The sequence below is a fragment of the Glandiceps talaboti genome, chromosome 9, assembly GCF_964340395.1.
Source record: "Glandiceps talaboti chromosome 9, keGlaTala1.1, whole genome shotgun sequence".
Lineage (NCBI taxonomy): Eukaryota > Metazoa > Hemichordata > Enteropneusta > Spengelidae > Glandiceps > Glandiceps talaboti.
In genome coordinates, this window is record NC_135557.1 from 19,028,390 (window position 1) to 19,043,624 (window position 15,235).

General features: G+C 34.4%; 1 protein-coding gene across 1 annotated transcript; it reads left to right on the plus strand.

Annotated features, from left to right (window-relative positions):
• Positions 1-2,100: 2,100 nt before the first annotated feature.
• LOC144440247 (uncharacterized) lies at positions 2,101-9,916 on the plus strand. The gene is made up of 5 exons (XM_078129574.1): positions 2,101-2,314; positions 3,987-4,054; positions 4,948-5,078; positions 6,405-6,498; positions 8,512-9,916. Exons 2-5 carry the CDS (start codon positions 4,000-4,002, stop codon positions 8,640-8,642), a joined length of 411 nt encoding a protein of 136 aa, XP_077985700.1. The 5' UTR covers positions 2,101-2,314; positions 3,987-3,999; the 3' UTR covers positions 8,643-9,916.
• The last annotated feature ends 5,319 nt before the right edge of the window (positions 9,917-15,235 follow it).

Consider the following 15,235-nt stretch of genomic DNA (forward strand, 5'->3'; position numbering starts at 1 on the left):
AGAGAGAGGGGAGAGAGGGGAGAGAGAGAGGGGGGAGAGAGAGGGAGAGAGAGAGACTACACATAATGCATTTTCAAATTTGTAATGTTCATTTCAATTACGTCAACATTATGATTTTAATTAATGAAATAAATGTGTTATGATTTACCGGTATTACTTGGCAAACTAATGTGAAACACTGACCAATTGCAAGTTCGTGGTTATCACTCTAAATTGCAACAACAACAACAACAACAACAACAACAACAACAACATCAACATCAACAACAACAACAGAAAAAGAGTAAGGTATCTGTCATGTATTTTTAAAGGAAGTGATTTGTAAACACAGTGGGTATTGACACAAGTAATTGCTACGCGTCCCATCTATACATCCATCACACAGTTTATATCTTCACAAGATAGACTCAAGCTATTAAAAACTATTGTTGTTCAGTTGGGTAGATTTACACACATGGGAATAACAATGTCATTGGTTATGCGGATATGAACCCCCTTTAATTAAGATAGTGTAAACATTTACAGTCCCCACAATGTCAACCTGATGATAATTAAACGCTAAAAAGAAATAAACGCCACAAAAAACTCCGCTACCAGAAATGACACTCTACTGCGAGTGTAAGTACATGTACTTCAACGTCCTGTAACAGCCTATGTCAACAAACTGCAACAGTAGTCTTAGTTTGTGTCTATCTTAGTTAGTTGAAAGCTTGCATTAACAACAGTAACAACAGTGAGATAGGAGATGTGATGTATCAATATCGCTGTTTCTAATTTGCATATGTAAATCTCGTGAGGTGACAAAGTGAATATCAACACAGACTTACATACAAAGAACCAAAGTGGTGTATGAAAGGAGGTTTATGCAAAGCGATTGAATACATTATCAACTAAATAAGTAGGGGTACAGATTGTGAACCAAGGTTAATAGTTTATGAAGTGAATCCATGCCTGTGTTTATTTTATTCATCCATGATCTGAAAGCTCTTTGGGCTGGTTTTATTGGATATGAAGGTTATCCTAAAAGAAAATATTATCAACAAGTATATGAGAACTCAAGTAATAATGAAATTATATATGTATATATCATTATATCATAATATCAAGATTACATTTAATATTCTATTTCGAAAAAACTACCCTGATGCGATTTCGTAATATACTAATCCAGCATCTCCATATTATGACTTTTTGTATTTTCAATCTGTTTCATATATTCATCTAATATAATGTTGATTTATGATAGCAATCTATATATACATACAAATAGACATAGCGGTGTATAAAAGGGGTTTGTGGAGCCATGAAGGGCGAATGGTTAGTGTGGCCGGCTTTGAAGCTGCAGGTTGAGGTTCGAACCCCGTCGCTGCTGTTTGTTTCTGAGTGGCTACAGTCCTTGGGCAAGATTTAAATAACGACTGTGCTTCAGTTAACCCAGCTGTATATCTTTGGGTCCTGGTAGGATAGTGGCTGCAATGTGAATGGTTTAATTCTAGGTTAGTAACTTAGGGGCTGTAATAGAATGTATGCACCCCAGTGAGTGAAGGAAGAATAAGGGCCAGGGCCATTGGCCGATATAGATCCGTGCCAGGGGTAATAGGTTGAGCCCAAAGTTGGAAATCGTTATACAAAAACCAACATTATTATTATTATTATTACTATTCATAGAGGATATTTAATAAACAACTTTTTGTTGTAAAGTATATTATTCTGGAAATCAAGCTAGAGGCAAAGTAAGAAAAACACAAACTTTTCGTTGATGTATGTGGTAGATTGCACAAGTGGGTGATAGCGATGTCTTGGCGACACATGGATATACTAGTAATCACTCTGTAATCAAGATAATGTAAACATTGAATGGGGATTAGTATGTAGCTAATTCAGGAAAGTCTGCTATCAGAGACACCACCCTACTGTGAGTGTAATTACATCAATGACCCATGATAGCTTATATCAACATGTTTCAACATTTGTATGTTTGTGTTTGTCTCACTTTGTCTATAGCATGACTTCCATAGTACTATATATTTTACAATGCTTAAAATAGAAAGCCATTTTATCGACAATATGTTTGTGATTTCATAATCCATTGTTCACATTCAAAAGGGATGAGAATTGCATGCAGGGTCGCTCATCACGGTCTATTGTGATGATACGGGCTCTCATCACCAGCTGTGACGTCTTTGCAAGGCGGTTGGTATTGTTTGTCACGTTATTTCAATAATTGAATTTGGGATACGCCCGGTTTATTTCTTTGCTTGGATTATTATAGTTACAGAAGCGGATTCTACTATCATCTCGACAGTATCAGTTCGTGAGTATATTTAGAACTAGTCTTACAAGATATATGTGTAAGTAATGTAGTTTAGCACAAACTGAATGTTTGAAAACACAGACTGCTGTTAGATACATACAACAATTGGTGTATGTATTGATAGCTCACGAGGTACATAACACATTGTGACAACAGATGTATATTCTAAAATGACTTTGTATTTTACGCATTCACGAAAACAAAAATGGTTGAGGTTTTTTTAGTGGTTTGTCTTCTGATAATGTTCGCACGAGTTAAAAAATGTATGTATGTATGTATGTATGTATGTATGTATGTATGTATGTATGTATGTATGTATGTGTGTGTGTGTGTGTATGTACGTATGCATGTATGTATGTATGTATGTATGTATGTATGTATGTCATTTTCTAGTGTTTTTCATTTACTTTGTCAACCACTTGTCAAATGTTAATCAAAAGTGATATGAAATAAGTTACATTCATGATTAAGCTGACAATGCTAATCATACTTACAACACATATCACTTATTACAACTGATCTTATAATTATCAAGTGGTATCGTACCCAGTAGATTACATCCTTAACAAAGACATCTTAGTATCGACATATATAATACTTGTTTCTGTATGAGTTGATTATAAACCTTGGCATTGTAACATTACTACTGTATGCTATGGAATTCAATTCAGATCTCACGAATTCTTAAAACTTATTATCAAATATAGTTTATAATCATACGATTGTAATAAGTCCGTACTAGTATCAGTCCTACATATGAAAAGGTCAACGACCCTGTAATCCATTCGTCCAACACGTTGTCTAGTATTTTAGCTCCAAAATGTATGCAACATTTCGTTGAGTATTCTATATTATCGGCAACAAAATATACATTTCAAAACAAAATATTTCGAAGGAACTCAGACAGTCTTCTTCAGTTGGTCACTAGAAATGTCGAATTAAATTCAGTCCTGTTAAATTACTGATAATAAGATTACCTTATGAATTTAATGTTTGATAGTACTTATAGTGGACATATGGATGACAAATCGGTATTCACTTTGGATTTTTAATTAATGAAACAACTCTACTATGTTATCATTTTAGTAAAACCAATGTCAAACAACGTATGCTAAATCCTTGTTTGTAACTCAAAAAACTACAAAACGTGGACAAGATGTGTAAAGTGTTTTTATTGTACTTACATTTTTCACAGTTTTCAGCTTTTTTGTCATCTACTGAGTTACACATACAGACTTGGCAGATGTTAGTTCACATTGTTTTTACAGGTATTAAAACATAGAGTTGTCTTAAGAATAAAAAAGTCTACCAAAAAAATACCTCCATATTTAATATCAAATGACGAAGAGGGAACCAGTCTCCTGGAAGTAATTGGTTTTGAAATGCATGGCCTCTTAAATTTATAACTAAACTATCCCAATTGATATGACTATGTGTGTATCAATATAATGTTGTTGAATTTTTGAATTTGAATTTGAATTGAATTTCTTTCACCGGAAACATAAGATAATAACAATGCAAAGAGGAAAATACAAATACAATAAAAGAAAATGCTCTGGTGAGGACCATGGAAATAGTTTACTAGAAACTAATCTAGTCCATGGTCCTTATCCTGACAAAATATAGAAGGTAAAGATACAAGTTGTGATCTTATTGATACTTTCATCGACAGAAAAGTGATCGAAATGGAACACATTGCTAAGGTTATTATTATGCTCCTCGGATGCATTTCATTGATTGGTAAGTTTGTACTAAAAAGTTACTACTCTGTTTTATTGTTTTAATATGCCTACATGAAGAGATTATATATAGTGATATAAAGGGCCTATCGCAATGTTTATGACGAACACTTTTAACAATGTTAGCTTGGTTTATGTCTGTCATTCAAACTCACAAAAAGGTATATATTTATTTTGAAAGATAATTAGACAAGAACGCATGCCAAATTAAAGTTAGTTCAAAGTCAAAAAGGTCTAGTGAAACAAATTGTCTGAGTTTATCATTTTTTTAAAAAACAAACATATTTCTCAGAAGTCCTGATAATATTTCCAATAGTTTATTGCGACTTCTCCAATCTCACCAAAAATTACTCTGATAATGTTTTTAAAAAAACCGTGATTTTAATTTGACTGTGTCATAAGTTGTTAGACTCTTTCACCACACTTTTGTTGTGAGGCCCTTCGACACTAACCTCTTCGAATAATCTCAGATATATTTTTGATATCCTGATTTTTAAAATATTGTATCAAGCAATGGATTTACATAATACAAAAAAATGGAGACAGATATGGAAAATCGGATTAATTGATATAGTTTGATGCAAACAGCTTGTTGCTGTGTGTGTGTGTACATCTCTGCTTCAGTCATGTGATCACAGCAATGGTACTGTCAGAAATTATAGTTCTGTATACATGCCTGTATCAACATACCTGTTACATGCATGTCTGTGATACAGCTATGGAATCTTACAGAATGTACAACCCTGCAATATCACTATATGATCTGTGCATCGCCTGTTAATGCGTGTTCTGTGTACTCTGTGTGTGGATTTCTAGCTATTAATGCTTACAATTTGTATACATGTAATATCTATATTCAATGAAATTCAAAAGTGAACCGTATCCTTTTCACAGATGCTGCTAATACGACATGCTATGAATGTTCATGGGACAGTAGTGGTATGATTGGTAAGAATGACAATTGTAAGAAAGTGACAAACGAGACAACTACAGCAGTGTGCGAAAATGAGGCCGACTTTTGTGAGGTAATAATAAATAACTTGCAACGTTTCAGATTTGTGCCATGTTTATATGCTCTAAATCACATTGAAAATATAAAGAAAGCAGGCAAGAGTTACAACAGTCTGATGAGGTCTGCTTTTCATTGTATTGGATATGTATTTACAAAATTGAAGTTTTTTTTAGTAATTATAGAGAGAGAGCCACGGTAATTAAGGGGAGGGGTCATATTTTACAAATGTGTTGTTGGTGGAGGGCGGTATTTTAGAAACTGGAATCCACATTTTACTGTGTATTATCTAACATTGCATTATTGAGGGATATTTTGGCATCCTATAGCTACTAGTACAACAGATTCCAAAGTTGTCAGATCCCACCGTAGCCACCATTTTACTTTAGTATTACAGTGATTTGTTTCTACACGTGGAATGACATTATTTTAGTGAGGGAATTGAGGGAGGTTAATTTTTTAGAAAACGAAATCGGGGAACGTCATGTTTTACGCAAACAGACCGTGCATGATTTTACTCGGCTCCCTCCCCATTATTATTACTGCAGGCTCCCTTAGAGACCATGGTGTCAGTTCCAGGTCCTCTGAGTTGTTCCTCCCTCATCAGTGAAAACTTTCGGATTACATATAGCACCAGTCTTTTGTTCAAGATCAACATAGCTCTAGTACTACGTGTCTATAGTTTTTCACCTAATGTTATTCCTTATCCGACATAGCTAACTTTGCCAATGACATCATATAGTACACGGTGTTTAAGAAACCACACAGACATTTATATAGCATGGAGTAGATACAATTATGATGCAAAGATGTTAATCGTCAATGCTATTATTAGTCCATGGTGATGACAATACTAGGATAACAAATCACAAAATATAAAAATCGAGGTCGGTACCAAGGTTTCAAGGTCGGCACCAAGGTTACAATGTCAGCATCAAGGTTACAAACACGTTAAGACCTCTCACATATGTATATCTATATCTATATTTACAAGTATTTATATTCACTTTGAGCTCTCGTAACTATTGGAGCAATGTTTCTGTTTGAGTTTCTGGTCTCTTAGGGTTTGCTATTTACAACACCTATGAATATCTTTGTATAAATTAGTTTGTCAAGTGTTATTGTATACTTATGTTTGATTCAATTTAATTTAATTGTTTTGTTTTATTTTAACTTGATTATTTAAAAAAAATATAATTTAATTCTTTACTTTAGTTTATACATTCCATATATGCCCGCCTCGTCGAATCATCCATCTTCAGTCTGTACAATATTTTAGTTCACAACTAATATAATATTTTGTCGTCATTCATTGATGTCCATTTATTTATTTTTTCTAAAGATATCTGTCGTCTACGTGGCATACAAACCAAATTATGTCACCAGGAAATGTTCATCTTCCTGCAGTCCAAATAAAAGTATCTATTTTGGAACAGGTAATAGTTAATTTCCCATTATTTATAACCGTACGTCACCTCTCGCATTCTGATTGGTCAAGGGCTCTACAGATATGAAAGGTTATTGTTCTCCACAGCAGCCGTATTTTGGCTTGTTGTATCACGTGACCGCTGTAATTCAATTTGTAAACAAACCTTAGCGACAACCAGAAATCTACATATAAGACGACGGTGTATTTTTTAATTGGAACTACAAAATATATTATACACAATTCTGCACGTTTTAATGAAATATGGTACGAAATGCAAGGACGCACTCATTTCAACTGAAGGATGTTTCTTTGAAATTTTTTAAGTGACTTTGAATGATATGCAAGTAGCAAAAATTTACGTCATCACTGCAGCGCTGCCTGATTGAATGATAACGTTACACCCGAACTGCAGCCATCAGAGAGATGCGTAATACGAGGCTCCACAGTATAACGTGGAAATGGAAATAAACTATTTTTGGACATTCAGTAATTAATTAATGTAAATACATACATACATACATACATACATACATACATACATGCATGCATGCATGCATGCATGCATGCATGCATGCATACATACATACATACATACATACATACATACATACATACATACATACATACATACATACATACATACATACATATATATATATATATATATATATATATATATATATATATATATATATATATATATATATATGCATCCATTCATCCATGCATACATACATACATACATACATACATACATACATACATACATACATACATACATAAACACATACATAAACACATTCTCACATTCTCACATTTGACTATAATTATAGTAATAAATAACTTGACTATAGTATTTACACTGTTAGAAGATTTTCATAATGACATCTATTAGTGTAGACTTGTTGGCTATAGAATTGTATTCAGTAGTTATGTATGAAATAGATACTAAACTCATTAGAATTGATTTATTAATAAAATGCACAAAGTCTATAACTATATATCAAAATGGAACAACAAAATGAGATAACATATGTCAGAAAAGTCTGACCATATGTGTCACAAATATTTGAAAAATACAAACAACAAAATTGAAGACAGGTATAACTGAAATGGTGTAGCTTGATGTTTCACTCATGTGACATTACAGCCAAAATGATGTAGGCTTGGTGTTTCACTCATGGGACATTACAGCTAAAAGGATGTAGGCTTGGTGTTTCACTCATGTGACATTACAGCCAAAATGATGTAGGCTTGGTGTTTCACTCATGGGACATTACAGCTAAAAGGATGTAGGCTTGGTGTTTCACTCATGTGACATTACAGCCAAAATGATGTAGGCTTGGTGTTTCACTCATGGGACATTACAGCTAAAAGGATGTAGGCTTGATGTTTCACTCATGGGACATTACAGCTAAAAGGATGTAGGCTTGGTGTTTCACTCATGGGACATTACAGCTAAAGTTATACAGGCTTGATGTTTCACTCATGTGACATTACAGCCAAAATGATGTAGGCTTGGTGTTTCACTCATGGAACATTAATTTTTTTACAAAGATAGACACACTTCAACTCTAGACTTACAATAACAGAAACACAATAAACCCACCATGATCATTTGCCCAATCACATTGAACAGTGATAAGCATTGCTATTCTTTCACAGTGTAGTTAAAAAAGGCTTCTAATTAAAACATTACACATGAACTTGATGAATTGCTTATTTCCCAACTGATAAAAACTTGAGTACTTCTACATCCCCACTGTGCACGGTACCTATGCAATTGTTTGTTTTGCATTAGAAGATGTTTGAGGGTGTGTATTAACTGTCATGCCACATGAGTGAAACCCCAAGCCTACATCATCTTCGCTGTCATATCACATGAGTGAAACCCCAAGCCTACATCATTTCAGCTGTCATGTCATGAGTGAATCACCAAGCCTACATTATATCAGCTGTAAGGTAACACCGTTATACCATAATCACCATGTGTATTAATCATTTTTATTATATATTACAGGGGAAGAGACTAAGTGTTGCCAAGGCAATAAATGCAACATTCAAGATGGAGTTGGTGTTGTGACATCATCTATCATACTGGTTACCATGGCAGCGTGTTATGCAATCGCAATAATGTATCAGTTACACTAGATGTAACAGCAGTTGTTCTGTCTTTTTGTTCCTACTCGGTTATTACATTGTTTACTGTTTATATATTCATACTTATGATTATATGATAATTATTACACAATATCTGTCATACTGCTCGCTTTTGTTCCAAATTTTCAAAATTCACAGCTGTTAATGGCCAAAAAAATTGATTATTTAGTTTTACAAAAATTGCATAATACTTTTCTTTTGTATTTTGTAAGATTACATTTATCCATGATATAAGATAAAAAGTATGCCTCTAAAAATACACTTTAGATTATCAGCTCAATGTACTGGGCATTTTAATATTTGAAGGGAAAAAATGAGTAGAATTTTGAGTGGAAGCTTACAATGTTTAGCAGTGATGTAACTTAATCTTGTATTATCCGGTGCCAATTTGATGGAAGGGTCTATACTTTTAAGAATAGGTAAAACAGCAGAATAACAGTGTCCATTGTTTATCAAATCTCCCCACAGAAAATAAAAAGAATTCCACATATCCATATAATAAATACATTTAAGTCCTAACATTTTGGCAAATTAGTTTACCGTCCCATGATGAAGTTTGCCTCAGTCAGACATTGTCGCAAAAACCACAGCCTCTTTTACGGCACCGTCCAGATGGTCGTGAGTCTTTATTTCGAAGCTCTAGTTTGCTAGAATGCAGTCAAAATATATTTCAAGTTTTTCTCATCAGCATTGCTGATCAAAGTAAAGACTGTGTGTCTATCGACGTAAAATTCGACAGCTTATTTTCAAGGGCTATTCTTCGTCAGAGCAATGTTGTCACAAAGTGCTGCTGAAACAATTAATCATTCAATTTGGTTTATTGTAATACCCCCCCCCCCAAACGCCTTATGATACAGACAATTTCAATTTCTCAAGAGTGATATTCATCTCAGCAATCACATGATACCGTTAAGTTGCTCGTCGTGAATTTGAGATTTGAGACAGCGCCACCAAGAGAGAATCAGTCTCTACAGATTTTGATTTACAATGATTTTCTCATGCTTATATTTTGAAATCAATCAAATTACCATATGATGCAGGAATCAGCTATGTAGAATAGGGTGCTCAACTCAGAACGATGTTAACAACAATTATACGAAGGAAATAAATGGAAAAAAATAGCCGTACCCTCGTCAGATTTGAACCAGAATGATTTTGAGAAGAAATTTAATAACCACATCAGTACATTGTGTAGTCTATAAACAACTTAACATTTGCTATTTCATTATTTACATTCTGAATAAAGACCTTACAATGGTGTTTATAACACGTACACGTCCATATTGTATCTTTCGTTTAATTCTTGCAGTACACGTCACTTTGGCGAGCCTATGTTTGCCTCAGTTTGTCCTTCTCATGCTATGTATGTATGTATGTATGTATGTATGTATGTATGTATGTATGTATGTATGTATGTATGTATGTATGTGTGTGTGTGTGTGTGTGTGTGTGTGTGTATGTATGTATGTATGTATGTATGTATGTATGTATGTATATTCGTACGTACGTACGTACGTACGTACGTATGTATGTATGTATGTATGTATGTATGTATGTATGTATGTGTGTGTGTGTATGTATGTATGTATGTATGTATGTATGTATGTGTGTGTGTATGTATGTATGTATGTATGTATGTATGTATGTATGTGCATGTATGTATGTCTATGTATATGTGTGTGCCTGTCTGTCTGTCTAGATCTGTCTGTCTGTCTGTCTGTCTGTCTGTCTGTCTGTCTGTCTGTCTGTCTGGCTATGTTGCTGGCTGACTTTTTTGTCTTTGCTGTGATTGTTCGAATACTGAGTTAGTGAATTTTAAAATACTTTAAAAGTGTGGTTATGATTGGCTCATTGAAAAGGCACGTGACAACATTCCCAGCATCTAACTTATCAAATAGCATGTGCACTCAATAAATGAGTGTAATGGTCCCCTGCCACCAAGTATTATTGCTGACAATGTACAGATAACCATAACAGTACCTTAAATTCTGTGCATACCAGAGTAACTATTATTCTAAGAACAAGCGGTACGAAAGAAGTATCCTCTTACTCGGCAGGGTTCTTTAATTTCCCGGCGTTGCGTACATTCATTTCACGAACACGAGAAGAGGTTAAGTTCGGAACACTGGTAGCAAAATGTCGTGTCTCCTGGAGCGATTAAAAGGTCTGTGACCCGCGGCATTGTTAAATGCAATCGTAATTTGCATAATAATTAATACCGGAACGTCTTCATTGTCCAATCTGATTACTCCTAAGAGAAGCAAACAGGTGCTCACTGTGCACGTCACATAACCAAATCTGATTGTTTTCATGTCATTATTTGTCTGTATGCTGGAGTGTACGTGTCGATCGTCGTGGCTGTGAATGTAGGCGGTAAGTTATTCTTTTCTCTAGAAATACTAAATTGCGTTTTGAAGTGGGACATAGTACAGGAATAGGATACTCAGTCTGATATAACATTAAGGTTTCCTAGAATCAGTTACGAATCGAACGAAAAAGACGGAAAACAAGAGAAAATGGAATGAGAAGACGAGTGACTTCTACCTAAGCAGTAACGTCTGTGAGTACATATTCGAATCGAATACTGTTTGTCTGGCGCCACATTTTGTGTTTCTTTGGCGAAATTTGCTTTCGTGGCTGAAAGCGACTTCTTGAATGAAAATAATCAATATTGTTAACTGCGAAGTCTTTGACTTGGTCTACATATCTGTGTCAAAACTCACGACTTGCCAATATTGTTGAAGCCATATATATCAATTTGATACATGATTGTGTCGTTGACGGAGGAGGAAGATTTGATTTCACTTGTACTTTGTCTGCTCGTGGGTAAATTCGGACGTGACGTGATCATGACGCGGGTGTCATTTACTCAGGAACATCATGGTCCCTCTGTCACCGGTGGTAGAGGGATTCTGTTCAGGAACAATGGGTAGCTGACAATGGAGAGATGAGTTACAAATGGAGCCAAAAATCGATCGCAATACTAATTTGCATAGTGACTATTTGTAAAGTTTCTAGTGACGAATTTGTCATTGGCGACTATCGACTACAGTAGGGCGCCTGACAACAGGTGCTAGTAAATCGCACGTTGTAGATGAGACGATCACATCTGATTGCGTCATATTTCAGTCTGGCAGGCAGAGGCCCTACAATGTCATGAAAACTACGATTTCTAAAACGTCTGACTTGACTTTAATTTGTTAGTGTGGTCCACCCATTAAGACAAAAGTAACCATAAACATGTGAGATCATGATATATGTTTCCATATTTTTTTAATTATCGTTTAGCTCGAAGACCTAATTTATGATTTTTCCCTCCAAACAAAAAACAATTTTAGAGCACTTCTAAAAAAAAGTTACACATCAGACTAACTGTATATGATACAATACTAATATTCATATCTTTAAAATTGTAATAAAATTGTACTTGTTTGAAGTTTGATAGACATTTTAATCATTTGAGTGACAAACGTTTTCATTATGACAATGAACCGTAATATTTTCTGTATTGTGATAACAATACGTCATATTTTATAATGTTGAATGAAAAACATGTTTTTGGAGACAAACTATTCAGAATGTTTTTAGTTTACTTCTAAATAGACAAACTTTTCTATAATATCGTAATCCTTTGGCATGCGTTCATATTTGATCATTTATTATTTAATTTTCCTATAATCATTGTCGGACTTTAATTAGGGAGTAGAAACTGAGATATGTAAAAAAAAAAAATATTTGATAGAGCATGCGCAATATGAACGCTATGGAAGAACTAGAAATCGGGCTGGAGTGGATCTAGACAGGAACTGGTTTGGAACTGGTGGTGTGAGCAAACAGAATGTTAGAAATAAAACCGTGATCTATCATTGTCTTAGGTTTCATAAAAATACTACTTTTCGGCATGTACTATAGTTCAGACGTCCCCTGTGGATGCATACATCTGAAGTGGTTGAAGCGAAAAATATGTGTCGACAACCATATCTAAGAATGACAGAAAATGAAAAATAGAAAGTTAGCAGTCTATACGGGAAAGGATGAACAGATAAAAACGAACGACGACTTGAGACAGTAGCCACGGGGCACAGGGTTAGCTGAACGGTAAATGAACCATATATCGGTGACAGTATCAATGATCCCTCGTCCAAATCAATGTAGGATACAGTCCGTTGTGTATACAGGAAATAAATAAGGGTACTTGGCAGACTTTACCTAGTTAGCGATTTTTATCATCTTGTGATGATAAACGCCCTATCCTGCTGATTGTTTATTCCATATCATGAAGGAAAACATATCATGTGTTAGAAACTATTCAGTCTCTAATGTATGAGGTATGAAACATCATTTTTGTTATCAAGAAAACGTTTGCTCATATCTGATGATCAATTTACTGCGTTTTTCTAACTCATTGCTCGTTAGTCTGCCTGTCTGTCGTATGTGTGTAAGGGTATGTATGTATGTATGTATGTATGTATGTATGTATGTATGTATGTATGTATGCATGGATGGATGGATGGATGGATGGATGGATGTACGTACGTACGTACGTACGTATGTATGTGAGCTATATGTGTGTGTCTTCCTATGTTAACTAACAAATATTTTTCATCATTTAAACATAAGTTTTCTTTTAACAAATCAAACAGGTGATGACGCTCTCATTAAAGGATACATACGTCGTACTATTGGTGCTAATCTTGGTCAAAGGTGAGTGTGGTGTTTATTCATCATAAGTATATACACAACAACAACCATATATATATATATATATATATATATATATATATATATATATATATATATATATATATATATATTTATCACATAAATACGTGCATATCTTCTGTGTGACGTCAAACAGGGGTGATTTCAGAGCATATCACCCCTGTTCTACCGAACTATTTTCTCTCCGTACTGTTCGAATCGAATGTTCGTGCCAATCCTACGCTACGATCAAGTTTATCGTAATAATTACGTACTTTCAAAACGTAAATGCATACATTATGTTACACCTATCCAAGTTGGATGGCATGAGTTTGATACGTAGAGGTACTTTTATTTTTATTTGATACATTTTATTCTATTTAAAAATCACGTAGATTATCGATGTAGCACTAGCAGCCGGCAAGCTTACACAACCCGAGAAAATATGATTAAAATGACGACACAAAAGTCGTATGCAGACAAATTCTACTTACGTTTTAAACTAAATTCGATATTACATGTACATCGCAAGGTTATAACCGATAATTTTGGTTGAAAAACCACAGAACACTATGACCGCGACCGATACCATGTAAGCTTGACCTCGCGACAGGTCACGCGATTATGTAATTTGCATAGCTGTTGGGCGCCAATTTTTAATACGCGATGAAGAATATAGTGCGATGAAATGATACAGTATTCGTAAAATACGATTTAAAATTTTAGAAAAATACGGGGGAAAACCTAGTTATGTGATAAATATATAATTCCATGAAATCAATGTTAGTTTTACGTCATAATGCTCCTCGTATGATTCCGCGAACTACAAATTCTCGCCTACCGGCTCGAATTTGTATTAGTCCGCGGAATCATACTCGGAGCATTATGACGTAAAACTAACATTGATTTCATGGGATTATATATAAATATATAACAGTTGTAACAGAAATATTAGCCAACGTTTTAATAAGCTCTCTTGTGTGCGAAAGGACCTTGATCAACCTGCACTTATATTTTTTCTCATCATAAAATTCATACAGATACGTATGCATTAAAAGCTAAGGCGCCATCAATTAAATTCTTTCTTTGCCCACCCTTTGCTATGTTTGTTGGTAGATTTAGAAGAAGAAGAAAAACATTTTGTTTTGCTCAAAATTTCCGCGGAAGGGTGGAATTTATACTATTGTAAATGGAAAGACCGTTCTAATATCGTCAGAATAACTAGACTATATCTAAATAGTTGTTTAAGACAACCAAAGTTTAGATTTTGATATTTATATTTCACCAGAATAGAAGATTTAGGTATAAACAGAATATGAATCAACAGAAAAGTGAATTTTACATTACATGATAGCATATATAATTGTGTTGTCTTTCCTAGTGTGTTTGTTATTTTCCCCGTGTGCCTGGTAGGTACGGTTTTTGGGGAAGTTCAAGGACGGCAAATATTTTAAGTTACTGTATATAATTGATGAATCGTATACGTAATGTGACGTTTGCACAAGTCATGCTTTTTTTGTTTGTTTGTTTTCGGAGGGGGGGGGGAGTAATGCCATGGATAATTGCACAATTTATACAATCTATGAAAAGGATGGAAAGCATGGTGAGAATCAGAACAGACAAAACATGTTTCTTTGCACAAAGGGATGTCTCATTGCATTATCATTGTACGCCGTTGTGGTGTCCTTTGCAGCTGGTTCTTTAAACTATTTCAAGCAGTTAATGCGAAAAACAGACTTTTTAAAACAACACGCGCAAAGGCTTTTATACTGTTTAAAGTAATTTCGTGGAGGTGAGGTATTCGTGAAACCAAACAAAGTTTGTGGTGGTTTTTTTTTACATTAATGTGTCCTATGGTTTCATGTCTTGTTGTAGGAGCGATA

Bases quoted from the DNA above. Each gene is read 5' to 3' on its own strand.
- LOC144440247 (XM_078129574.1), top strand. From the start codon at position 4,000: ATGGAACACATTGCTAAGGTTATTATTATGCTCCTCGGATGCATTTCA. The intron at 5,079-6,404 runs GTAATAATAAAT...TTTTTTCTAAAG, and splicing joins ATGAGGCCGACTTTTGTGAG to ATATCTGTCGTCTACGTGGC. The intron at 6,499-8,511 runs GTAATAGTTAAT...TATATATTACAG, and splicing joins AAGTATCTATTTTGGAACAG to GGGAAGAGACTAAGTGTTGC.